The 27,972-nt window shown below is 37.4% G+C and overlaps 1 protein-coding gene and 1 long non-coding RNA gene across 14 annotated transcripts in view; one reads left to right on the plus strand and one right to left on the minus strand.

Moving 5' to 3' along the window:
* Nucleotides 1–27,972, minus strand: part of NTNG1 (netrin G1) — a 160,590-nt gene that overhangs the window by 52,033 nt on the left and 80,585 nt on the right. For all 12 annotated transcript variants that reach the window (XM_064515810.1, XM_064515809.1, XM_064515812.1 and 9 more), the window contains exon 4: nt 7,277–7,449. In XM_064515810.1, the coding sequence (XP_064371880.1) occupies nt 7,277–7,449 (173 nt within the window). The remainder of the gene's footprint in view (nt 1–7,276; nt 7,450–27,972) is intronic.
* LOC112994381 (uncharacterized) lies at nt 321–27,716 on the plus strand. Of its 2 annotated transcripts, XR_010390166.1 has the most exons (6): nt 321–420; nt 6,525–6,615; nt 11,331–11,471; nt 21,861–21,919; nt 24,926–24,976; nt 27,614–27,716. It is a non-coding gene; the product is annotated as an uncharacterized LOC112994381 (long non-coding RNA). The 2 variants fall into 2 exon arrangements; XR_003261935.2 differs by lacking the exons at nt 321–420; nt 6,525–6,615 and adding an exon at nt 9,149–9,290.

Below are 27,972 nucleotides of genomic sequence, written 5' to 3' on the forward strand. Positions count from 1 at the left end.
CTTCCCTCTGAAATCACTGGGAAGGACAAAAACTGAAATGGAGACAGTTTTTTTTGTAGAGAAAACAGTAACTAAAGCATACAAAGTAAGTTCAGAGGTAGCTATTGCCACAGAAATGGCAAAGATTCCAGAAGTAAGTATCTAATACTACTGATTATTTGTGACTTGACTTGAGGGTGGTGTTTTGGTATATAAATGTTTGCTGTAAGTGCATTTAAATGTGTATGTATTATATGGGAGAAAAAAAATCTGGTGTTTTCCTTTCAAATGGCCTTCTGCATCTGACTTACAATTTTCTGGTTTCTCTCTTTTCCAGAAATGGGTTTGGTTTAGCTATTAGCTATCATACAGCTGACTACTGAAAAAGGAGGAAAAAACCCTCTGAAGAGTGTTTCACCAAATCAAATGATGGTAAAGAAAGTGAGTTTTTGATTTTTTCTAAAGATCGTGTCAGTATGAAGCCCATAATACAAAAGAAGAGCATCAACCTTTTCAGTGAGAAGGGCCACACTGCTTCTTCCAGTAGTATCAGGGTGGGTCGTACACTGCAGTCCTCTTATCACTTCAGAGAGTCAATTTGTGTGCACACTTTCTGCCAGCAGAGTAATTAATGCAGCGAGGCTGCATGTTTTTCTGGGCAGAGTGTGTATGGGGTGGATTAATTATTCTGGCAACTTGATCTTGGATGTCATCTTTCCCAGGGGCTTTTCTGCCTCTTTTCCACCGCTAGCTGAACATGCATCTGTCATATGCCAGGAAGCCAGGGACAGGGTCCTGCTGCTACCAGAGCAATACACCTAGCTTGCAGCTTGCTCATAATCAGACTGCTAATTCCACATCCAACCTTTTGCTAGCATGTCTGTGTTGCAGTGTGACAGCATGCCCTGCACTGAGTCCTTTTTCCCTTTGCAAATCCTTCACTGAGGTATGATTGCAATATCAGAACTTCATCATCAGTTTCAGAAGTTTTGAATTCTTGAGTAATTTAGCACTCTGAGAAGCTGGGAGAACCTCTCAGCATCTGTAACCCTTCAAAGTGAGTGACTGTCATGATCATAGGAGGCAACCTTTCATGCGTTGTCAAACAACATTCAAGCAAAAAATTCAGGCAAGGGATCATACACAGAGAAAAACAAAAATCTTTGGAAATTTAACATGTGTTTCATTGCAAGAGCCATAAAACTCCTGACACTGCTAATTTTGAAGTTGCTTGCTTTGTAAAGATTGAAATTTCTTTAATTCACAGAAATGAAGTGGTTAGGTGAAGTTCATTATTCTCCACCTCTGCTTTCCTAAGCACTATCACCACAAATAAATGGGACACAGAGAATATTTTGTCACTGCTTGATTAGGTAACACCTTTTAAAACTTTGGCCTTTTCTCATGACGTTTTAGCAATTTTAACCCAGTATTGAAAACTCTTTGTATGGGATACTCCCAGTGAGATCAAAGGATTTTTCAAGTAATCCTAATTTATTGATTTCCACTGGAAACTTCAAAAACCCCAAACCTCTTCATCATATACTATGTAAACAGATTTGTTTGAAACCAATGACAAGGATGGAAGCAGTTGATTTCCCCCAAATAGGTTCCACCATAACTAACACAAGCAATTCAGTAGGGTCATACAAGAGGATACAGTGCTGAAGAATAATTTTTCAAGCCACATTTTAAAAAATATAGCAAATATTACTTATGGTGCATCATTTTCAGGTATACACCTGCATCCTTGTACTGATGATTGCAGTGGATACCTAGTAAGAGGGAAGTCAGTTCATCAGCTGCAGGTTTTCCTGACACTCCTGTCTTCCTGAATACCCCTACCTCAAATACAATTTTGCCCTCACCAACAGGTTTCTCAGCTTCATACACCTTTCATGTGATTTCTTCCTGTAGTTTTACATCTTCTGTAAGCTTCACGAGCTAAAATTAATATTTAATAAAAAGTGAGGACAGTAGGAACCTTTGCTGTTTTGTAATATATGTTTGCATTAATACATGCCTTTTTATCTCTGAAAGATGTTATCAAAATCATCAAGGAGCAACATTTTATCTTTCAAGCAGGGTTGTCCCATTCCTTTGAATTGAGATCATGTGGGACAACTTCCTCTACCCCATTCATTGGGTAAAGCTCCTTCCAGTTGTTTGAGAAAATGTGACCCTCAGAATATGGGACACTCTCTACAGGATGCATATGCTTTGATGGGAGAGCAAGATGCACAATCTTTTCAGTTAGAGGGATACATACTCCTTAGGTTCCTGAATAGAAAGTCTGCTGTCACACAACCTCTTGGCCAACTTCATTCACACCAGTCCTTCAAGATGGCTTTATGTCATCAAATATTCACGGGGAAAAGTACAAACACAGATGAGGGTGATCAGTGTAATACCTCAAGTGTCATTTTTTTTGCCAGAAACCCTTTCTGTGGCAGCTGTTCTGCAGTGATGCCTCATAAGTCTTTTCCCATTCAGGGAGGATTAAGGCAGTGCTGCTGAGAGAGGCTGTACAATCAGAGGGCGACACACTGCACAAGAAATTCTGTAAACTGACTGAGACTATCTGCCTAACTGTTGACTGAAGAAATGTATGTTCCCTGTGTCCTGGTCAATCCTTTGTTTCATGTTGAACTATGAATTAGGAAAGGCACGTTAACAGCTGGGAGATGGCTTTTGCTGAGCATCAAGCAGTTTTGGTGCAGGTTATTGGTTGTGGAGGGACTGACAAAAAGCAAGCAGGCTTTGATGGATGAGAGCCCAGTGTAGTCTTGGACAGCTCTGTTTGATGGAGCAAAGAACGTAAGTGTCAAAGATGATCTAAACAATAGGAGGAAGAAAAGGGCTGGTGCTGTCAGACATATATGACTGTTGAGGAGAAAAGCTATCTTTGTAATAGCAAGTATAGAGAAATTCAATAAGATCACTCTGAGTGTCAAAACATATTGCAGAACAAACTATCCATAGCATGTAGCACCACGTGGGAATAAATGTAACCATAAAATAGTCAATAAGGTAGAGTGAAAACATAAAATAAATGTTCTGCAGTAGACAAATGCGGAGGCATTGTTAGTATCAGTAAACAACAAAATACCCAGTGCTCTGTGACAAGCAGAATAAAGGGAAGAATGTTCTCCATTCTTCTGAAGAAAGTCACATTGACTGATAATGAGAAGGATACAGAAAATAGCTTTATATCAAGGCTTAGGCTGTGATTAGACAACAATCTAGAATGATCCTAAATTTCATGAGCTACGGCTTGAAAAGGCATAATAAAGTCTTATTTGCTGTAAAAATGGTAGAAATAGAACAGTGGAAAGAACATAAGTTCCAGTTTGGAAAGATTTTTTAAACTAACATTAGGCTTCTTGTTGAATTTGAGTAAATTTCCAAAATTTAGAGAATCTCAAGAAAAATGATCATCTTTTTATTTTGTGAAAACTAAACTTTGTTTCATTTATACATCTAGATTTTAACTGTATTTTATTTAAGCAGAAAATCATACAAAACAGAAAACCCTCAAACCTATTTAAAATTAAAAATATTTTGGTCTTAGATAGAAGAAGTGGGACTCTGAAAATTGGAGGGAGGAAGAGCATCAAAGGGACACTACTGCTAGAGGTAACCTGTACTAGAGTACAGGTAATATAAACTGTCCCTATAGAATTAATGTAATGTATCAAGAAAAGTTTAGAGATGAACCAGATTAAAAAAGTTAATTCTATCAACATGGTCCAGAAATTGTTTACAGAATTCATCCCTGTCTGGGGAGAGTGTAATGTCGCTAGGGCTACATTACTGACTGCATACCAGGATGGTGATATAAACACAATAAGTTAAGTGAAATTACATTGGCTATGCAGAGACATTACACAATAATGGGAAATTTTGTATGCTTCAACACACACTGGATAAATCAGGGAGTGACAAAAGAAAAAAAGCTTTAAAATACCATAAATGACTGCTGCTCATAACAAATAATCAGACAACCCACAAGAATAGCAGCTTATTTAGTTCCGAATGGTACATAGGACCTGATTCAAGAAATTGCGAGAGCCAGCATGGGACTGAAAGTCAACATACTTGTCGAGAAGGAAAAGACCAAACAAATTCACTGCAGTAATATTTAACTTTAAGATAGAAAGCAGATAGAAATGAGGAAGTTAGTTAAATGGAAATTGAAAAGAACAGCTCAAAATTGAATGCAGACAGCATGGAGACAGTTTAGAGATAAAGTTTATGAGAGACCCAAAATAATAATGTATTACTAATCAAAAACATTTTTAAATGATAAAAATCAAGCTATATAAAAACAAAAAAGCCCCCAATCCAAAACAACAGAATACAGAAGATTTTAGAAAGACCTCCTTCAAAAGCGTAAATCATGTCAAATGAGGAAGATAGGTAAAAAAGCATAAAATCTGTCAAGTTAAATATAAACTACAGTATTTTGAGAAGCAGCTTGCTACAAACATAAAGCCTAATAATTCTTTTTTTGTTTAAACAAACACATTAAAAGCAGGAGGTCTCCTAGAGAGATGATTGCGCAGATAGGCAATCAAGGTATAAGAGTACTAAATACTAAATTAATTGTTTCTATTGATGCTCGCAACAAAGAAGGTTAGAGAGATTCTCGCACTGAAACGGAGGAAGTTTCTGAATATCTATTATTGTTTGAAGATGCTTTAGAAGACATAAATAATGAGCAATAACAATCACCATAAGGTGGTATTCACCCAAAAAGGATATTAAAAGAACTCAAATATGAAATTTCTGAACTAACAACTGTAACATATAACCTGTCACTTATGTCAGCCTTGATGCCAAAAGAAATTTTGCAACTGTGACACCTGTCTTTAAAAAGGACTCTAGGGCTGATTCCTGTAATAACAGAATATAAAGCAGACATATTTTTAGGCTATTGTAAATAACTCCATGTTGTGCTCATGTCTAGAATCTCACATGCAGTTTTAGTTTCACCAGCTTAAAAAATGACATCACAGAACTAGAAGAGAGCAAGAACAACACAGATGATCACAGACGTGGCATGACTTCTGCATGTGAAGAGATTAAATAGATAAGGAGTCTTTGTATAGAAAACAGATTGGGGAGTGGACACATAATCATAAATAGTATAAAGTATGTAAATAGGGACGTATTATTTGTTGTTTCTTCCAATCTAAGAAGGTACAGGCTTAACTGAATAAAAGGATTTAAACCAAACAAAACGAAGTACCTTTCACTCAGTGGGTAATTAAAATGTGAAATGCATTGCTGTAAGATGTCACTGAAATCATACTTGTGAAATCTGGGGCTCTGTCCACTCAGCAACTAGTAACTGCAATGGTTCTAATGCGGGTTCCAGCTCAGAAAGCCAGCTTATTGCTGGAAACTCAGAAGGCAAGCAAGATCTCTCTCAAAGTTCACCCTACTTAAAATTTTCTGCAAATTCCTGGTGCTGATTACTGCTGAAGTCCGGATTTGAGGCTAGATGGAGATTTGTTCAGCTCAAATAAGGTTGTATTTTCAAGATGCTATCAAAATAATAATAATAAAATAATAGTAAAAACTCCCTATTATTTGCAAAGGGTTTTGATTTTGATGGAACTGTATATTTGATGGAACTCAATAATGTTAAAGTTTCTTTGATCAGCTTCAGGCAGTGTTTGTGTGTGTGCTAAGTCCACTGTTCCTTTTGGTGTATGCTCAACTGATGTAAAATTATGTAACTGACATGGCAGACTACATTTACAAATATCTCCATTTTCATGTTCAGATGTATCTTGTTCCCCACTCAGATGACTGCTGAGGTAGCAACTGCATTGTGTGTGTGTGTGTGTGTGTGTGTGTGTGTGTGTGTATGTACATGTGTAAATAAAACCCAAGCTTGTAAATCTCACTATTTTTTTTCTGAACATAGCTTTAAAGTATTAATTCTGTAAGCCATACTGTCACTTTTTTTATAACACGGGGAAAAAGTGAATACTCTTACAAAATGTTTTTCCCCCTCTTTTTGAAAGTTCCTCTTTTCTGCTTAGTAGGAATTTTATCATAATTTCATGCTCCCACACTTCATGGTTTGTTACTTGGGCTATTACTCTCACATTTAACTTGATAAGGCCCTGCTTCCTGTGATATTCATTTTTGAGTTTTGATTCCTCACAGCTGCTGCTTTGAAGTCTTAGATAACATTCTAAGGATTGCACATTGCTCCTGGTTTTAAACTTTCCATTCAACTGCAGCACATAGCTCTGTTTCTCCTAAATAACTTTTCAGTGAATTGTTATATTTTAATATTCTAAAATGAATGTTTTGCTTTTAATCAGGGCAAAACTCTGGACTCTTTTTTAAAAGAAGCTAATAAGTTCTGTTAAAGGGTTTGATGATTTATCCTCATCATCTTCATTACTTTCCTCAAAGGAATTTAAGTATGTTACTTGATTTAGGATGAATCTGAATCACTGTATATTTCATACTTGCATGCAAGGAAGAACTGATGCTTATACTTGTCTTTGTGCCCTCTCTTTCAGCACCATTTTCTTTTGGACCTTAGCCTGGCTGGGACCAGTAAGTGCAGCTGTCAATAACTTCCTTTGGATAATATAAAAGTGTACTGGAATAGTGAGTATGAGCATTGTTGAATGGGTATTAGTTGGAAATAGGTAGATATAACAAGTTAATTTTTGTCTTCACTTCCCCTCTTAAACATGTAGAGAGATCAACAAAATTGCATGTGAATCTGGACTGCAGGCCAAGATCAGGCACAAGCTTTCCCTTACTAACTTTTAGATCTAATTATTAAACGTCAAAAAGTCTAGTCTGAGGTTTTTTAATTTTCTTAAATGGATAAAAAATGAGCAAGGACCTCAGCACACAAATTGAGGTAAGTTTTTTTTGAATCCCGAGCAATAAGAATGTGTGAATGGAGAGCTGAGGGAGCCATGGCTGGGCTAGCACTGCAGGTGTACCTGGAGACCTACTGGTTACTCTCCTCTGTGTGTGCTTTTGTGAAGTGAAGGGTGCTGTTTTTCTTATTCCTTAGCCCTTACTGTGCAGTGTCCAGGGATTTGTCTAGAGATGCAAACATGCAAATTCTTTACAAGTATATAAGAACACAGATTATGCATACTTACAGTTAACACATGCTTTTAACTCTGTTAAATTATATGCATTGAGTCATAAATAAATGACAAACTTTTGCTAGCATTTATCTTCCTTCAGAGTCACTATTTGGGGCTGAATTCTAGTAATGAAATAATCCTTATTATACAGAACTACTTACAGATATTAGCAGTGCCCTTAGGTATAGGGAGATAAGAACCAGGGCTCCAAGGTCGGCCCTGGTAATTTTTCTTGCATTTTCCACAGTCTGGGCCAGTTGTGTTATGCTCACATTCACAAAGCAGTCTTTTGTTTTCTTCTTTACAGCCAGTAGCGTGAAGGTTGCACTTACACCTATTTTTAAAAATAGAAAAAAAAAAAAAAAGAGTAGGATATTATTTTGAACTGAATTTGAGTTTAGACTAAGTCTTAATAAAATATGTTCTGTGGCAATCACTCTATATCTTAGTGTGTTGTGAGTGTGTAATTATTTTAGCATGTTTTAAAAGACATCAATCTAACAGCAGCTTGTAATATCTTCAACTCTAGCACTAGTCTAAAAGCAGTAATTTCACCAGGACTACAAGGTGCTGAATCTTCTCTTGTCTCCACTAACACAGCTCTAGTGAGATCAGCAAAGTTATTCATAACAGGCAACTCTATAATCTTGCAAAAATTCCAGAGTTACTCACTATTCACATGGATAAAAACAAAATCTGTACTTATGTCCTTAAAGAGCCTGGCCCAAATTAAGACCAAAATTAGGCCTGGAGAATCCTAGAAAAGAGACTTCAATTAAATATGCTCTATAATGCCATACTTCAGCAGAGGGGAATGCTGAGAAATACAAGTTCACTATAATGGCATTTTGTAGGTCTAACTTCAAGACTATTCAAAATTATTTTTAAACAATGTGAATAATATACCTAATGTTTTAAACACAATTTCATTGTATGATAAACTAATAGAAAAGAGTGTCTAAAAAAATCCAATTAATTTGAAGCAAAATGCCTGTATTTGGAAACCTTTTGCTAATTTCTTTTTGCTTTTTGTATTCTCTATGGATAAGATAATGATATATAGTATATACCAATAGAAATGCTGTTTACAGAAAAGTATGCTATCAAAATCTGACTATAAAATTGCAAAAGCCATCTTGTTGAGTAAGCACTGTCTTGTTCAGAAAGGACAATTATTTGCCCACTTTATTTTGATATAATTGTAGTACCTGAAGGTCAGAGGAAATATTTTAGAAGGAATTTTGTTTTACATTTCCCTAGCAAAAAACACTCAATCAAACCTTGTGATACAATCATTAGGTAAATCAGATTCTGCATCTACTCTTAAACAGTTGTATTTTCTTTAAATTCCTCTCTTTCCCTGAAACTAGGACACTTACAGAATGGGAAAGCTAGTTTCATAAACAGTAAGGTGTTGTTATTTCTTTCCATCTCTTTCCAATAGATGTCAGAAATGGGTAAAATCTATTTCTGTTTGGGGCTGGAGAGAAAACTAGTATTTAATGACCCTGGTTGTTTGTTTTCCTAATGATTGTACATCCAGTGATTTAAAGGGTTCTCATGTGGGCATTTGTCACCTGTTCCATACAGTGACCAATAATTAGAGCAAAACAAGACATGGAATGGCCAAGATTTTTAGCAAGTGCAAATTAACAGCTGTCAAGCTGACTTCCATTTAGAAGGAATATGACCTGAAGCAACTGGCCACATACTTATATATCCCCAGGGTAAAACAAACTTGCGGTTGTCATAAGTGGCTGCTGCAGAAAATCCAGAAGATCTGTAGTATAGTAGATGATGTAGTGTTTGCTTTGCTGTTAGAAATGAGGCAGATAAAACTGCTGTTATTTAAGCAATGCTTGTTCTAAAGAAGAACAGAATCAGCACATTTTAAATTGAAATTACTAAAAAGTATTAAATATGCCAGAGAAACGGAAAGGTGCTTCATTTTTATGTTATTTCCAAAATACTGACGCTTAAAGACTATCTCAATTGTAAGGTGAATGTTCAATAACTATCCATTGCAGAATGAAAGATGCCTGTCTGGGTGTCAGCGGATGAGATGTACCCATTCATGTACAGCCTTAAGATTTTGGTAAATGGCACTGTTGTTAAGAAAAGTGATGGATTGTTTTACTGTCCACAAGAATCTGAAAATGGAAGACTCCCAAACAGGTGATATACACAAAGATGACAATGCAAAAACATAAAGGGAATCAGAAGTGGAAGAAGTAGGAGAGACTGTGGAGTCACTAGAATAAATAAGAAGGAGGAAGAGATTGGCTTTCCTTCATGGGCTGATTTCTGGTTATTGGAGGGACCATCAGTTGCCAGAGACAGCAAAATGATCTGGGCACAAAGAAAAAGCCTGATAGTTCTGAGGAAAAACTCTAACTCCTTGGGCTCTGAAAGAGTGCACCAGACTAGCAAAGGAACTGAAGCAGGGGAAAATGCGTGTAGGTCCATCTGCTAATTACTGCAAATGTGCATAAGGTGCTTATAATAATCACCTGCAAGTAAAGAATAATTGTGTCTGAAAATCTTGTGCAAATTCTGTTTGCACAACTTAGAGGCTATACTTGTCATACATTCCTGAAGTCCTGGACTGACTCTTCTTCAATTTTGCTTGTGTGTTTAAAAATCCTGGGACTCTAGCCTTCTCCATCTTCTCCTGCTTCTCTCCAGTCTTGTATGTATTTATGTATGTAGGTAGGTATGTATTTAGATATAAGTGTGTATGTATACACATACACACAATTCCCATAAATTCTCATACATATTTACTTCCTTTTACTTCCCACATTCTTTAACTCCACTGTAATCCACCTTTTCATAGGTTGCCTCCTTGTTTGTCTTATTTCCCAGAGGCCGGGCGAGAGACCATGGACAGCACAGAATAGCATGGCTCTCAGTCCTGGTGCTCAGTTTTGGAGTTTCTTAGAGGCAGGTTGCTGCAGAGAAAGTGCTTCTCAGCCCAGGACACATTCTTGTGGCATCAGGACACGGTAGCTGTTCTGCCCTAGATGCGGCAGTTCATCTGCAGTACAGGGACACGAAGGGTTTCTGCAGAAGGAGTCTTCATGATTTTAGCCACCAAACTCTAACAGACTAAGCAAAACTACAGATTTTGGAGGCTTATGCTTGTACCAAATATGGGCAGGTTTTCACAGAAACAGCAAAAGGCACTTTCCTGGAAGTAGGTGGGGCCTTTTGTCAAATTTTAAAGCCTTATAAGCTGTGATTATTAAGGAAAAAAAAAAAAAACAAAACTGGGAGAGAGGTGTAACCTCCCAGGAATATTATTGTAAGTGGATGAAAGAAAGAACAACAAATTTGAATATTGAAGAAATAAAAGATTCTCCTAAAACCTTTTTTGGCAGAGAATAGGTAGTCAAAATGACCTAACATAGACAACTGAACAAAAAAGAGTTACCGGTGCTAGTAATTCTGAAAAAACTCAGAATAATTCAAACTTAACTGTGCACAATTTCTAAGAGAAGAAAGTAAGGAACGAGGCATGGTTACTGTGGTTTTCTAAAGGACTACTTAAGGATGAAAGATCAAAGCATAAAATACATTTATATTAAAAATGTCAAGTGTAGTGTTAAAGTAAGCCTCGGAGCTAGTTAAAGTGGGCAGAAAAAAGGAGTTTCCAAAAACCCAAACCACAAAAGATCAGATAACATGTGGCAAAAAGCATTACCCTTGGCATCTTGGTTTGTAAGTAACATAAAAGTTAGATTTGGTTTATGATCATTAGTGTTATACAAGTCTGAAAAAATCTGTAGATTAATGAAATCAGCAGTGATTAAACTGGAGATATTGTTGGTATGAGTAACTACACATAATGAGTAAGCAAGCAGAAACATAAGCAGAAAAATAGTAGAAGATTCAGCGGACTGAACCACGTAGGCTCTGATTCTCCTCTCACTCACACCAATTTTTTGCTGATGTCACTCCACAGATTTCAGAGATTAATCATGATTTCCACAGCAAACCAAGGACATAGCTGAATACTAAATGAGTGTAAAATGCAGATAGTGCTAAAACTGAAAGAGAACAAAAAGCAAATGTGGAAAACAAACTGAACATATGTTTGGAGTGCACTGTGCCTGGGGAAAAACAAGCCAATATCAAATTTTGTGCTATATATGGAGAGGCATTTTTTATTGAAACAGGGAAATAATATTTTGTATGTTTCTGTTTTCTCTCTAGAAAGGCTGCACTCGGAATTGGGCAATCTGTCCCAGGGACCTCATCAGAGAGCATGTATGGACAAATTGAGAAAGTCCTGAGAAGAACAAGAGAGAGATCTGTTGTGCTTGAGGGACAGACTTATCTGGAAGAATGAGAGAGGTAAATGTGCATACTGGGACTGAGAGATGCCTGGAGTATACTAAAAAGCTACTTGTGTTTGAGGGATAAGCAGCAAGGAGAAAGGAAATATTTAAGGTTATAGAAAGAAGGTTATTTAAGTAAAAGATGCCATCCAGGTGGAGCATGAGGAAAATTACCATTACGATGAGATATACTGGATTGTGAGCAGTTTCCAAATGAAGCAGCAGAAGCCTGACTTAAGGCATTTCAAATCACTATGGGTCAGCTGAGCACCACCAACCTGGTGGCCAAATGGGGCTCTGATCAGACCACTGTTGGCATGTGGACATCAGCTTCCTATGGAAGATGAATCGTCCACGTTCAGGGTCTCTCCTCTGTCTCCTCTTGTCTTTAGGAAGATTACTTTCTTTCTATGCTCCAAAGGAAAGGAAATGTTTTGTTACCTTACGTGAATACCCATGATGATGCATTTTTATTGAAACGCCTAGATGCCATTTCTTCTTTAAACACTTGGCTCTGAAGGGCCATTCCTAGCTATTACTGCTTTAACTCTGAGATAGTAATAAAAAACTTAATTAGATTTATGTACAAAGTAGATTAAACACCAAATTTAGTATGGCCTTAGTAGATTCTTCCATTAGAAGAATATGGTTGCTTTGGCTGCAGGTATAAGAATGGAGAAGTTCTGAAAATCTGCAAGAGAACTTGCAAAAGTGCTTCCACGTTCTGTTTACTGAGCAAGTTTGAGATATGTTCCAGATGAGAACAATGTATCATGCCAATATAGTTTCTTGAAATAAAAAAAATTCAAAGTGCTTCGCAAAATGTTACATACACATGCCCAAAAATGCAATTATTGGGTAGCAGCTGCTTGGCACATCAAGTGGGTTTGCATGTGTACTGAGAAGAGATGACTGAGGCAGCTGGAATAAGTAGGGTAGCTTTGAGAATACAGGTAAGGTATGGCAGATGTAAGAGGATATATCTAGTAACCATTTCACTGCACTGGTAAACATTATGAGAGTAAAGCTGCACGTAAGAATAAAGTAGATATTAAGAACAAAGCGTCATTCTCAAATACAGTATATGCTCAACATAAGGCCAGGGTTTGCTACATATTTACAAAGAATCTCAGAATTATGCAGTTATAAATATCAACAACTCTGTGAGCAATTAAGTTATGCTTGGGGCAATACAGGTCTTGAATACTTTCTACCTGGAGAGAAGAGCTGTCTGCTGGTTAAATCTAGTGACAGAGAGAGTTTTCCAAGACTTTTTTTTGTTGGTCATTGTGGGAGCTCCCTTGCCAGTGCTGAGCCTGGGAAAGTGAACACCAAGTCCCCACAACATTTGTGTATATTTTTAAACTTCTAGCCTGATGTTTCTACAGCTCAGTTGATTTCCATCTTTCTAGTTCAACCTGTAAGAATGTTTCCTGCCTAAGCATCCTGTTTAGAGCATAAACAAGAACACATTTCCCTCCAATGTGCAAATTTAATTTCGGATAGCTAGAGATTGATATTGCTGTCCAACACTATAAGCTCTAATTGTGTAGGAGGACAAATTTGTTTTTCTGACCACTCATCTTTGACAGACTCATTATTTTGTCATAAAGCAATTTAAATGATATTTTTGGCAGTTATGTAAGGTGTAGGAAGCATTCTGGTGTGTTCAAGGAACAGTTCTGTTTCAGTGGGAGAAAGAGCCCTGGGCATGCTGTGTTTCTCACAGATTCTATTTACATATAGACAACTGACATTAAAATGCTGTAAATATCACTAAAGTAATTGCTAATAGCATGCTGATTCACTTGCATGTAAGTGCCAACCAGCAGACTGGAGGTCACATAAGGGGATCATTTATGTTGAACAGATCATTCATGAGAAAGAAAGACAAGAGAAGCTCTTTGATACATTTTTAACGACTAGCCATATGTTCCTCACTTAGATACATTTTTGGATCATTCTAGGTCATTGCCAAAGTTTAAAAAATCAACTTAAACCCAACTTGTAAGCGCTCTGCAAACGCTTTTTGTTTTTACATGCCATGGGCCAGCTCTCTGCATTCGTGTAAGCAGAGCCTGAACTTACATCGGAGACTGCATGTTTGCTCCTCACGTTACTTTCCACACAACGTAGCTCACACAGTGTAAAACACCCTCCTCACACACTGGTACTGCTGGGGGGCTCTGCCCACATTAAGAATTTGAAATCATTGCTAGTGATGTTAGAAGCTCGTGTCAGCTCCCGGGTGCTAGCAACTACCTCCAGCACCCTGTTACTGTTGCTCTGAAGGACTTGGCCACGTGCAGCATGGCATCAAACGTGTTACGGCTGTCATCTTCAGTATCTTGCTCAAGGTTACTAATGGCCTTGCGGCAGCTTCACCAGTGGGATCTAGTTTTCTAATGTAATCTAGACAAAGATGGAAATTCTGTGTTGTAAATACATTTTAAGTGATACGTCAGCCATGAAGGAGGAAGGGGTATAGGTAGGAGACAGTAAAAGTTTAAAATATTGGCACCTTTAAAATATATTGTGGAGTACTTGGGATAAAACTAACTTTCTATCTGAATCATTCTTTTCTGTGATTTTACATTTAGCTGTTCTTTTTTTAAAAATATTTTTTCTGTCACTGTATGTGACAGAAATTAAAACGAATTAAAATTTGAGAAACAGCCTATACAGGTAAGTAGCAAAATTCTTATGCCATTGAATGTACAAGGTAAACAACCTGAAAATATTTAGATACCTAAGTCTGTTTTCCCCCTAAACCTAACAAGTGGAACATCTTTGGACAGAGGCTCACTTAGCCACAGGAACCTCATGTGGCTACTGGGTACTATTATTCATTAAATCATAGGATCATCCGTGTTGTGTCAACCCCCCCCAAACATGCCAGTCCTTATCCCAAATTCCAAAGCTTAATAGATGGCTACAAAGCTTTACTATTGAAGCAGATTTTGTGGGAATGAAAACAGGTATAACAGGCACTATTGCAAAGAAATAAAATGACTGCTGGCCAGTTTATTTCTGTGAGGATGGAGGAGCAGACAACAGGAACACAGAGATAAAAGAGCTAACAAGATAATCACGGCAATCTAGACTACGAGTGCTCACTGCAGCGACTCTCTGTCTGAGGAATTTCTGAGCTAAAAGGGTCAGAACAACTAAGGACAGTTGGCAATCAGAAAATGACATGGTTTGCTGGCTGTAAGTAGGTCTGCTGAACAAATGTTCCAGCTCATGTGAAGCAGAAAAGTCAACTTTGGCTTTAATTCATTATTTTTTGAGCTATATGAATATCTTGGGTCCACATTTATAGTTGGAGTAAGGAATCCAAGCCCAAAAATGCATTACATCTTTTTCCAGAAATTATGAATAAGACCCTTGCAGTTTGCTTGTAAAATGTAGGCAAAGAACCATAGTGGGAGTAATGAAATGTGTGTCCTTTCTTTCATTTGTTTATTTTTGGAAATGCATTTGGTCACCAGTCTTTTTCCATGCCCCTTTCCCTGAATTTACCTAATACACCATAATCTCCCCTTGAAAGTAAGACGCCTTTGTGGAATGGGGCTACATCAATAATGAAGGATAAAAAAAATTCAATAATAACAAATATAACTTTATATAGGTAGATATATTATTCTTTCATTTGCAAAGCAAGGACTAATGTTGGATCAGGTTTTTAAGCTTCTTAAATCTGTAAGTAGCTTTGTGGCTGGGAAAGAAGTTTAACCTGCACTCAGTAATCCTACTGCACCTTAGTACCTTCGAATCCAGAGATTTGCAGAAGCCTCTTCAACTTTATTCTTTACTGTTTAGTTTTCATTGCTAAATTTGGGAGGAAATTGAATTAGATTCCCACAGGCAGTATGGAAAATTGGGCAAAATAGCTTCTTATTCTCCCTAGCTGAAAATATTATATCTAGTGGGGAACAATATAACCCAGACAGAGAGTGCATGTTTGCTTTCCTTTCTCAGTGGCCTACTTTCAAGCAGTTTGGACAGCTTGAAATTAAAAAAGGAAACAAAGTCCGAAAGGGCAGCATAATATGCTTTCCCATAAGAGTGAGGACTTTTAGGACTCATGCAGGAAATCAGCCATGCAGGACACTGAATACCCACTACCTGAATCAAGCCTGCCCAACAATACGGGCGCTCAAGTGATAAACTTAAATATTAACATCTTGCTATGAATTATTGTGTTCACACACTAGTGAACATTTCCATAAATTCTGATTATTTAAATGTCAAAGTAAATGCTGAACAAGAACTACACGATCACTTCTGATCAATCTGCATCTCAGCCTGTATCTGATTAGTACATTATATGATAGATATATACTGTCTTTTCTTTTTGAAAACAACAGATGCTGGGGCAGGTCCCTTTGGCTTTGCTGCTTTGCAAGGCAGACTGATCCTTTCCCCCTGCCCCTTGCAGGCAGACTGCCACAAGCACCCTAATCCTTCTCTTTTGAAGGGGTAGGTAGACTACTGTTCTCTTCTACCATCAGCTGATGATCACCCTCCTGTATGTTGATTCTCCAGTCACTTGTAATAATCTAAAAAGAAAAGATAGCATGTTTTCTGCTATTATTATAAAATACACCTTCATTAACTATAGTAGCTGAGGAGCTAGTCCCCAAACCTTGAAAGCCTGGGATTGTAGAGAAAAAAGGCCAAGCCCCTTCTGAGCCTGCTCCCATAACTTGAGTCAAATGACAGAGACCTTAGTCCTACTTTTGTCAAGCATTTAAAGAAGCAAATCTTTTCACTCTTTTGTAGCCTAATTACTCAACCTGGTAAGGAAACATACTTGCTTTTCTAAAATGTTTGAGATTCATGGTTGACAGAATCATATAATTTTATACAGAGCAATCTAGGGTATTATCATTTTCTGGAGTTTATAACTATTATAAATTAACTGATCATGCAGAAAAAACAAACTTGCAGAAAAACAAAATCAGAATTGGTATTTCTAAAAGACTTTGAGTAACAGATGTGTCATCAAATGCTATTTTTAATTCACAGGTTTGGAAAGGTGTACTTTGCTGTCAGAAGTGAAGACCATACAGTAAAAGCCGATGAGATGTCATATTGAATAATATCTTTCAGGCATTAAAAAGGGGATTTCCTAATGTATTACAAAGTTTATCTGTTCAACAGATTTTACATAGCAATGATGAACAGAGATTGCAATGAAATTCTTAACTTTATTATTTGCTTTTTCCTCTGAGTACTTTTTTTTACATAAATAAGGTAGTCTTCTGGCAATATGCTAGTATTTGCTTTAATTCTCTGCTTTGAGAGGTTTATACCTGGCATTAAATTCAGCATACAAGGTATTGGTCTGAGAGAGATTTCTTTTTCTCTTTCATGAAACCACAATCCCACAGAAGTTGCTTTTTATGATTATAAATTATCATGGGCAAGTGAAAAAAAAAGTAGTTGGACAACTCAAATACTAAATTAAAATTTAAAAAAGCAGCAAATTATAAGGATTCAGAGGCTGGATCCTTTGGTCTCTATGAAGGTTAAGTTCTCTTTAAAAAGATTATATTGACTTTTTAAAGATTTCAGTATCAGGCCTCATTAAACTCTAAAAAAAACTTTTACACTTTTAAAAAGTGGCCAAAACACTTAAATATCCTAGCCTTCCTGCTTATCACAATAACCCCACTTCAAGGAAAAATCTAGGTTAGGGAATGAATTCTCTTAAGATATTTAACTTTCTGTCACCAAACAAATTGTAAATGTCTCTGAAATATATTAGTTTACTTGACGACATCATTTAAAACAAAAAGGAGAGAGGCAACTGAAAATGTATACAGGCTAGAACAATAACATTTAGAAGTCAAACAGAAAAGAAGAGGAGGCAGTGATCTCTTAAACTTCTTTAAAACACCTATGTATCTAAGCACTTGAAACTGTTCTAGTTTGTATGCTAGATAAAAAAAAAAAACCTACCAAAATTAAGACGACACTTTCTACCAACAGATCAGAAAATCTTCAGCTACTTGAGTCTCTTATGTCTAATAAGTGGTTTAAAAACAACCCAACTATGCTTGTAGAAAGAGAACAGTTAATTCAGAGTCATTTCAGTCTATCACATTAAAAATACCCATTCTTAATATTAAATACTTACACTTACCCAATTGAAATGGCCAAATTAATTTTCTAGTTTTTATTTCTCATTCTTTTGTAAATAATTGCAAGAACAGATTTTAAGGTGTCTGTGTCATAAAACAATACAATTCAGGAAAGAAAATTAGAGAATATTTAATTTAATACTAAACTGAATATCTAAAGCTGAGAACCCACAAATGTATTCAAGGACTCTGTTGATTTGAATGGAGTAAGAAAATTCTCCAGTGGTAGAACAACCGAAATGATATTCCTATGTCTTTTTCAGATTCTGAGTCTTTATTTTTCTATAAAGCTAATCATTACAGTATCTAAGTGTTAAAGCTGAAATAAATCTGCCTGAAAATAGCTGTTTTTGGACCTAATCGAGAACTAACTTCCTTCCCCTTCCCAAATACTCATTTTTTGCTTTTTCTTCAGAGATATTAGTTTTCATGGAAATGTGTCAACAAGAGGGTGGCTATAAAATCTGCTAGAGTTTGCCAGCAGCATGTTCCGCAAATAATTTCACCTGTGAACACAGTTTGCCAGATTCTTAACTGATGCAAATCCGTCTGGCTCCATTAGAATCAATGAAACTGCCTTAGTTCACACTGTGTGAAATGTGGCCTAATTTGTCTCCAACTTTTACCCATATTATCCCAGGCTTGGTGGCTGTATTTTTAGAGATGAATTAAAGGTTATGGCAGATAATCTTTTCATCATTTTGAATGACAGACCCAAGATCTAGAACGAGCATGGGATGGAAACTGGGAGTCAATGGAAGTTAAGGAGCCCAGGTGTGATGTGGTTGCAGGGACCAGACTGTTGTACGGTAGGCTGCTGGTATTCTGAACTGCCTGTTTCGGTTCAACCTTTAACTTCAGAAATAGGAAGTTTTTATTATCTGCCTGAAGGATGCCAAAACTGGGAACCATTCATGTCATGTCATTCAGTCCTGTCTCTTTCTGAGAGGAAGCAAATTCTCCTACTAAGATGAATAAAGACAGTTTCTTGCACTGCTGCCAACTAATCAATTAAAGCTAATTATTAATTTGGTAGGCTCCCACACTACTGCTGAAAAACAGAGGAAAAGCAGTGGATGTAAACTCTGAATACTTCAGTGTTACAGTTTTCCTTCTCTCTCTCACTAGAAATTCTCCTCCTTTCTCATTGGAATCACATTACTGAGTTGCTGTATTTCGTACAATAGTCTCTTGTATGCATGATGGGATGGGAGGGCAGGGGCAGGGAGGGTGGGAAATGTATCTATTACAGAGGTACTACAGTACTTGGATGTAATGAGTGGTCATGATGTCTCAAAAGTGTTCTAATTGGTTTGTTCTAAATACCAAGAATAACTGGGATAGGGTAAAAAACTATGAATACTGTATTCCTCAACTGCCCATACTGTTATGAATCATACTGGAGAATGAATATTGACACAAAAATGCAGCTCTGTCTCCACCAGCTGGAATAATGTAATGAGCTCAGCAGTACCTTGTCATTACCTGTCTGATGCTGCAGAAAAGTTAGGCATGCTGACTGAGATTTGGCTACTTTTCTTTGCCATCAAGGAGCAATGTTTTTTAAGGTTATGTTGTTCTTTTTTTGTCGCTGTCTAATGCTCTGCTTAGCCAGCCTTAGTTTGTCATCCACCCATTGGAGAGAAAGTAATCATCAACAAGACAATACACACCAACAGAGATCCTATCCACATATCCTTTTTAATCACTGTAATAGATAGATGCCACTATATCGTAATAATTGTTGAAGTTTGTTCCACAACCTGATAGATACTTAAGAATGTTACATAATAATATCAGATGAAAGACGCATTATATCACTACAAAGTTTTATAGTTTACAAACTTGTAGAGCAAAATTTAAAAAATCTTTGAGATTCAGTATTCCTCTCCTTTTCTCTTTTATCCTGATACAAATCTGAACATTAGATTTGAATTTCCTGGCACTGGGTTAATGCACGTCACCACTTTTAACTTTATTATGAAACCAATTTTTTTGTTTTAATTTAATTAATAATAGTCTTACATCTGCTCAGCAGCAATCCCAAGAAAGCTGCTCTAACATGCTAGTGATTACAGCAAACTTTCTATCTTTATTTGTAAGTAGTATTCCACAGTATTAGCTGCCAGCTGGTATCCTGAATTCTTTTTCCCAGCGCACCACTGAAAAGGAACAATTTGTTGTGTGGGAGGTCTAAAATCATGGAGATTAAATTACCAGCCAAGTGGACATGCTTACAATATCACTCAAAAATGTTACTTAACTCTCTGCAATGGGAATTTTTTTTTCTCACATGCAGAGATACCCCAAGTGAGCTGTTATAAATCTGTGTTAACTATTAATGTTGGACAGACCTGGCTGAAGCAGTCATGTCTTTACTTTCTTCAGCTTAGGGAAGAGTCATGGTGCAGCACCTATTGTGCCACAATAGGGAATAAAGTATTTTTGTGGACCATTGCCAGGGGAACAGCATTCCTGCTGCATGAGAAACAAGCAAGGTTAATTTCATACTGATTTCTCTCACTTCTTAAGGACTATAATAGTGAAAAGCAGCATAAAAATATCGATGATGTATTCAGAATTCCACACCAGGGAAACTAGCTCTGTGAAGCAGTACATCTGTTGCTCTTTTCAATACACTTTTAGGCATTTCTGTATAAGAGACCTCCTAACAAGTCATTTAAAGGCTAGAATGTGCCCTGAGTAGTTACTGCTACAGTGATGGTATATACAGAAGAGCGGTGTATGGGCTGTAAGGGATCGCCTCCAAGGGAGAGGGAGGGATGATGTCTTGTGGTACTCTCTGAAATACCCCTAGCAGGAGCAGTCAATATAAACCCTAAAACGATGATCCCCAGGAAGGGGAGCACAGGACCGTGCTGCTGCTGCTATCTTCCTCCACATTTGGTGAGGACTGGAGGCGCTGGAACCGGCTCCAGCTGCCCCTTGTGCAGCTGCACTGGCAGGTAGGGCAGGATTCCTGCATACAGGTACAGAAGAGATGCAGAATATGGCCTCAAGGCCATTTCCATGCTCTTGGGCACTAATTTTCACTTGAAAAAATGAGACCTCTTTGATAGCTTTGAAGCAGTTTACAGCTCAGTCCCATTCCAATTGCAGTCAGTACAAAGACTTCAGTGTGGTCAGGAAAGGCCTTTCCCTTGTACTAGATAGCTGGCACATTTAGCGAGGAATATTCTCTGTCCTATTTGCCCTCCGACAGGCATCTGCTGTGACCAATTTTGCTTTTACGCTCTTATTTTAAGTTTATGTCTGAAGGAGAGAGGATTTTACATGTCAAACAAAACCCTAGGAAGAATTCCACCTCCCCTTTAAAACAAACACATATAAGCCAGGAGAAGATTTGTTTCTATGAAGAAAATGAGTCATAATTCAGAGAAAAGCAAATGCAAAGTAGAATCATTTGCTTAGGTTGACTAATCCTATCAGAGAAAGGAAAGTTCAAATGCTGAGCATTTGATTCAATGAAAATCATGTGGTTCCTGTGAATGTATCTTCCTGGCCAGTCTGGGCATGCTCCTACAGGAATGGAGAGAAAGGTGTATCATGTGCCAAGAAAGCAGTCAGAGCAAGCATTAGGAGAGCGTGTCAAAGCTTCAAGCAGTTGATTGGGAGACCCCACTTTTCTCTCTTGGAAAGCAACTAGAAAGAAGTAAAATTTTTCTCCAAAGAGCAAAGGAAAACTGATACTTTTTTTTGTGTGTGTGCTATGTATTTTGGCCACCTTTTGCTCCAGATGTACCAGGAAAAAATACATAAAAAGAACAAAGTCCCAGTGATAAATATAGTAATGCCCAACCTAAAAGTCCCTAGCAAGCCTAGGACTGAAGTGCTTCAAAAAGAAATGTACTTCAAAATGAGGCTTCCTTTTTTTTTCTATCTCTTTCTGGGGGTGGAGGTAAAGAAACACTGGTAAAAGAACTTTTTAATTTTCAATCAATGTCACTATGAGATGTCTAGGCACTGACAGGACATTTAAGGAAACCCTTGGGATAGCTGAAGTCTTAGAGAAAATTTAAATCATTTTGTTCTCTTTTGAGAATCCTATTGCATACACCAGAACTTTTGGCATATGACTTTGTGGCCTGTACTCTGGATAGATATTTTAAAATGATAAATATTTGAATAGTTTTTGAATTATAAATATACAGTCTAGCCCAGTACTAACACTTGATTCTGAAAACTAGCTTAATATTCCTCCTCTTTGGCTTTCACTGTGTTCTTCATCTGTACAGAATCAGCACGGCCCAGGAATCATCACTGCTACCACTTTGAAGGGTGCCTTGGTACACAGGTAAAAGATGTCCTGCTGTTCCCCCCAGTGTTCTGCTGGTTATTGTTGATATTACCTCTGGGTACTACCTGAGTTTAAGGACTTTGAACCACTTCTCTCCCTGTGCAATACTGCCATTGCTGTAGATTTTGCACATTTCCCCCCAAAAGGGAAGTGTCCCTGGCAGGTTGTTCTTGCTCTAACATCCCACATATTGTTATCTGACTTGTTCTGCAATAACCTGTTCTTGGTGCTTCTCATAAAGGCTAAGAAGGAGAAAGCACTTACTACAAGGACCGGGTAATTGATCTCTTTTTGAAAAATCAGATTGCTGAGCTTTAATTCTAGGGATAATTATGAGGCATAAGGCACATAAATTCTTTTTCTTGAGTGTGGCCCAAGATATTCATGAATAAACTATCAAAGCAAAGGGCAGTATAACTGTTCAGAGCAAAAGACTCTGACTAAATATTTCAAAAGTGGTTTAGTCCTGGTGTTTTCTTGAGTGACAGTAGGTATGATTTTCAGAATGCTTAGGACTCAGCTCCATCTGAAATAATTGGGAATTGGCTTGTTATTATTATTACCAAAATAGACACTCCAAACATACTTTAGAAGACATAGACTTTTTTCTTCTCTTTTTTGCTTTTTCTCTTTTACTTTCATTTAGATTGGAGGTCATAATTTGAAAGAGAAAAGTGACAAAACTGAACAGAACATTTCTCATTGTTTATTGCACTAGCCTCAATTTTTTAACTTCTAAATTCCATACAATATAAGCTCCTTGTCACAGTATAATTCCCTCTGGAATTATTATGATAAGAATTATTTGCCAGTAGAGCTCTGTGAATAATTGATTTTTCAGTTCACTGCCTGAACTGAAAAAAAACTGGGAAAAATCATTTGTGTCAAATGAAATGTGTAGTTTTATTTTCAGGTTTTAAATCCCTTTTTAGAAATTATTTTTGACAATTTTTTGAACAAAAACATTTCCAAAGGAAAAATCATGCCTTTTTTGAGGTTTCAAAAAATTAGTCAAGAACGTGGGTTGAATTCTGAAGATACTTTCAGCCATCCCTGACAGAAGTTTCTTTTGTGAATAATTTATACTCCAAAAATCCTAATCCTTTCTGCTGCTGAGGAAAAGAAACCAGGTGAAAAGTGAATAGTTTTTGTCTGTGTGTAATGTATGAAGTAAGCCAAAAGAAACCTAGCACCCCATAAGTAACTTAGATACTGAAAAAGAACTACTGGGTCATTTTATCTCTAGCCCTGTTGGTATAACTAATTTTAAACCATTCAGAAATTAAAGTTCTCACTGTAACTTTTCTTTTTATTTGGGAAAACAATTCTTTTACTTACTGTATTTTAATAGCTGGCTTTGCATAGTAAAAAGTTTGTTTTCTTTTTCAAAATACCATATGATAATTGTTTAATTAGACACTATTTATTGTTAACCTTAAGCCATTAAATTAGCTAGAGTCTACAAACATTTTTTTACATGTTATTAAAGTAAGTGGAATTATTCAAGGACAGGAAAACTACAAATGCTCTTTGGTATTAGAAGGATTAAGATGTATTGTAATCATGGGTCAAATATAATAGCTTTTTACCAAAGATAAATCTGAATGTAGTAAATAATAGATGGTTTATGGTTATGGCTCCTAATAGATGACCCGGTCTTCTAAGAGCTAGGTGGCCAGAGCTAGATGGTCCTATTCACTTATGAGATGCGTCTGGGAAGCAGCTCACAGACTGCAGAAGGGGAATGGAAGAGGAGACCTGGCCTCTGTCATTTGGCCTCAGAGCAGAGCGTAGGTCAGATGTGCGGACATGCGGGTATGCCTGTCCATGGCAGTACCACCATGAACACTGACCAGTTTTCCCCTAGTGTCAAAGAAAAGCTCTGTCACTGAGTTTAATACTTGCTCTAACCCCAAATTCACATGTGACACTGGACAAGAGACTTTGTGTAAGTCATCTTCTGTAAAATGGGGCTGATGATATTGCTTTGATATTATTCCATAAGTTGAAGTGACAAAGGACCTGTACTTTCAAACCAAGGTCTTAAGATTCTGACCTAAAGTCAGACTAAAACAAAATAGTGATCCCTTTTAGCATTCAAGTGTACTGAAACATTTATTATTCATGTTTGTTTTTAATAAATACTGGGTAAATCACAGAATTTTCAGAAGGAGGCTAGAGCTGAACTGCGCTGTCCACTGAGGTGTCATGAACATGTTTTTGCTGTCTATGAAAAGAGACATGCTGGGAGGTTGAATCTGATCCAGTGACTATAATATTCCATGTACTAAAGAACTTAACAACTTCATTTATATTTTAAATGTTTCGAATCAATACTTCCCTTCTTTTTCTATGGCCCCCACCAGGAAACCACTATAACTGAAAATTTAAGGAATAGATTGCACGTTATGAATAATTTAAGGCTGTCATAGGGGAAAGCATATTGTGAAATACTGCTGACAAAACCAATCAGTATATGTTTATACTGAAATATAAACCTGTGCAATCTTGCCTAGCCCCGCTTTTAAAATCTTATAAAATCTTTTCCTTTTCCTCCAAAACATCATGCAGGCATCCCTTAGCCTCAAGCTCCAATGGAAATGTAGAGGCTGTTTCTGTTCTCAAAGAAAATTTGAGTTGACTTGGAAATAAAATAACAAATTTAAATATACATAAATAAATAAAAATCCAATCTCTATGAACAACACTAGACAACTACTAGATGAAGTTAGAGGAAGATCCTAAATTTGAAAAAAAAGAAAAGAAAAGAAAAGAAAAAAGGTTGTCACTAATAATGCAGGGATGTCTGTCAGCACCCATCTCTCAGGCAGCAGTGTATTATGAGGAGTAGATCTAGGAAGACTCACCATGCACAGCATCCCATTTGGGGTGCAGACAGTCAGCAGCTGAACAATAGCTCCCCTGCATTACAATATTCTGTAGACCATGGACCTAAGGAGACCACGGTTCAAAACAGATTGTTTTTTGTCTGCATTCTGACAGAGAGTTGCCAGCCAGCAAAAGGAAGAGGGACTTGTTCTGAAGACCTGACAGGTAAGAATAGACAAGGGATGACCCTAACAAGAGCTCTTGTATGACACAGAGACTTTATCCTTAATGAGGTTGGGCGTAAGTATCAGAAACCTCCTGAATTAAGCAAAAAAACAACCAAACAAAAAGGATAATAGCCATTTTATTGGGAAGTATTTCCATAAGCAATACTTTGGGGTTAAAGGAGTTGGTGTATGTGTCTGACATGCTTTAGTGCTAGTGTTCTCTCTCCCAAACACTGCAAGAGCTGCACAGGAGGAAGCAGACAGTCCCACTGGGATTTAGGATGGTGCCCACAGCAGTCATGACCTCCTGTCCCCACAATTACTGCTTGCTGTCTCTCCTCATCTGCCCTTATATCCTCTCAGCATCTCTTCCTGTTGACCTACACAAGCCAGGAGGAAAGCATTACACAACACTCAGATGTGGCCCTTAGACCTTGTTGAAGTTGTTCTTGGCTTTCATGTTGGGAAGAAAACCTCAAGAGAGAAAAGGGAAGAACTTTGTGGATTTTATGATAGATACAGATTTATATGCTATATAGCAAATTGGCTAAACCAAATGACTTAGTGGCCATATAATCCTATCACATAGGGAACAAACTTCTGGCAGCTGTCCAGACTTTTAGTAACAAAGTTTGACTGCATCTTTAAGAATACAACATTTTCATTCCATTTATTCTATATCACTCCTGTGTTCTGTGTCAGTTTTACCCCTTCAGTGATAATCTTAGGGTTTTCAGGTGCCCAACTGTTCTAAAGAAGTTGTTAAAAAAAAGAAAAAAAAAAGAAAAAAAAAGGTCTCAGTACATAACAGATGCGGATTTTCCTTGAGATAAATGCATCGTAGACTGAGGACTTAGACAATACCCTTGACAACAGTCCCCGTCGCTCAGTCATATGGCACCTGCTCTTGCAGCTACAAGGCAGGACGAGCGCCCTTGGCTGCTGCCTGCATGTCTCTTAGGATGAAGTCTCACCTATTCCTCAAGGCAATTCCTTCCCTGGCCTAATGCTTGTCTAATGTAGTTAGAGCAGCTGAATTTTCAAACCTGTTTTCTTTTAAAATGTGCTAAGCATATGAGCATATTAAAAGGTTCATATTTTGTGTTATCTCAGGAGTTATGGGGAAGCTCTTGTATACAGGGTGTTGAGACTGAACTATATGTTTTATTAATTATAATAGTTACAATTTGTATTGCAGCAATATTTGCAGAACTCTCAAAAAAAGGTCTCTGTCCTGTTACAGCATACACTTATCCCATTTTAAATCGCAGAACCTTTTCTTGGGAGTAAGCCCTTTCATGGCTGACCTCATATCTGCAAGGGATTCTTCAAAAATCCTGATATAATAAAACAGTCAAAATTAAAAAAAGAACCCAAATTTTTCCAAGAGCCAGCATTCAAAGCTATTTTTAGGTGGTTTCACTTCAAGTGTCAAATGCCTCCAAAAATGTAACCCAATGCTCTTTCTTGAAGCCTTTAGAGAGAGCATGTGGTCAGCTCTCTGTTTCACAATTCACAGGCGGGGTGCCTGTTAGCCCTACACTAATTGTGCCTTTGTTAGTCAAATTCTAGGTGTGACCATACAGTGAAGAAACAATGTTGAAAATATACACTTCACTACCTTTGGAATCAAGACATATAATCCTTTGTCATTCTGGTGGTATCCCTCTACTACATCTCTCCTATTTAAAGCATATATATTTTATGAAGCCTTAAAAAAACCCATATCAATCACAAAATCCAAAGTCTGCATTATTCTTCAAAAGTAGCCACTGGAATGAAGAGATACATCAGAATTTCATCTCTCAATGTAGTGACTTCTGTATCTGTAGAAAACAAAAGACCAATATTTTAAGACACCAAATCTAAGCCATGAGATACTTGTAAGTTTAAGAATGAAGGCACGTCATGTACATGAGAGGACTGACCTAGGAAAGGATCACCAACCTGAGGGTTACTTTTCTAGTGACTAACTGATGTGAAGGTAAAATAGTGTGAGCGAGGCCTCAAAAATCAGACTGATCTGGTTGGGTGTGTAAGGACTTTTCAGTGTTAAAATTACTTTTCTTTTGACATATCTGCAGTAGAAAACAAATAAAAAGTGATTTTACTTTTCCGTGTTCTCTTCTTTTTCTATTTCTCTAGTCACCATCCAGAAAATAAGCAAATAAAAAAGGGAGTTGAAAATCACTTTTTGAGATCTAGCTTGTGCATTGTGTTAAACATTTTCAGTAGTTGAATATTAGCAGTTAATGGCACTCAGATGGTTTGACATTTAGCTCATTAATAACTGTAACAAACAATTCTGGAATCACAGCTTCCAGTCTTTTCCTATGTTGCAATGGGCAGGCAGAGTGCTGCCCTGGCTGGCAGACTGGCAGTTCTAGGGGACAGGAGCGATGAAACACGTAACTGGCTCCTTGCTGTTTTGTTGTCCTACTGGAAGAATTATTTCAGGAGTATTCAAAGGAAAGGAGACATGGTGCCATAAACACAGTATATTCTAGGAAGCCTGTTAAATGCTAAATAATTTTCTGCATTGACAAAGAATAATAGGTTTAGTTTTTTTATTGTAAATTGAGATGTTCTGTCCTTTCCCTCTCCTCTGCTTCTCATTTTTGCCTCTTCTGCAAAGGTTTCCATTCCTTCTGTGAGCACCACCACGCAGACAGTGACTCCCGACGTGGTTCAACTGAAGGAGTGAAGATCACCAAAAAGACAAGTGAAGACAGTGAGAAATGAGCAGCTGGAGGTATGGTGGGGGAGGAGGGAAGGAGGATTTCCCAAAGTGGGTCACTCTAACAAACAGACGCCTTGTCACATTGCGGATCTACTCCCTGTCCCAACTGCCGTCACTGCACCCTGTTCCTGCCTGTTCCTCTCCCGCGGTACAGAAGGTCAAGAGAGCTGTCTGTGCTGTGTGCTGACTGAGGAGCAGGTGGGGGAGGCAGGATGATTTTTTAAAATATTTTTTCAAAACAATTCCTGATTGCA

Source organism: Dromaius novaehollandiae, chromosome 8, assembly GCF_036370855.1.
Source record: "Dromaius novaehollandiae isolate bDroNov1 chromosome 8, bDroNov1.hap1, whole genome shotgun sequence".
NCBI lineage: Eukaryota > Metazoa > Chordata > Aves > Casuariiformes > Dromaiidae > Dromaius > Dromaius novaehollandiae.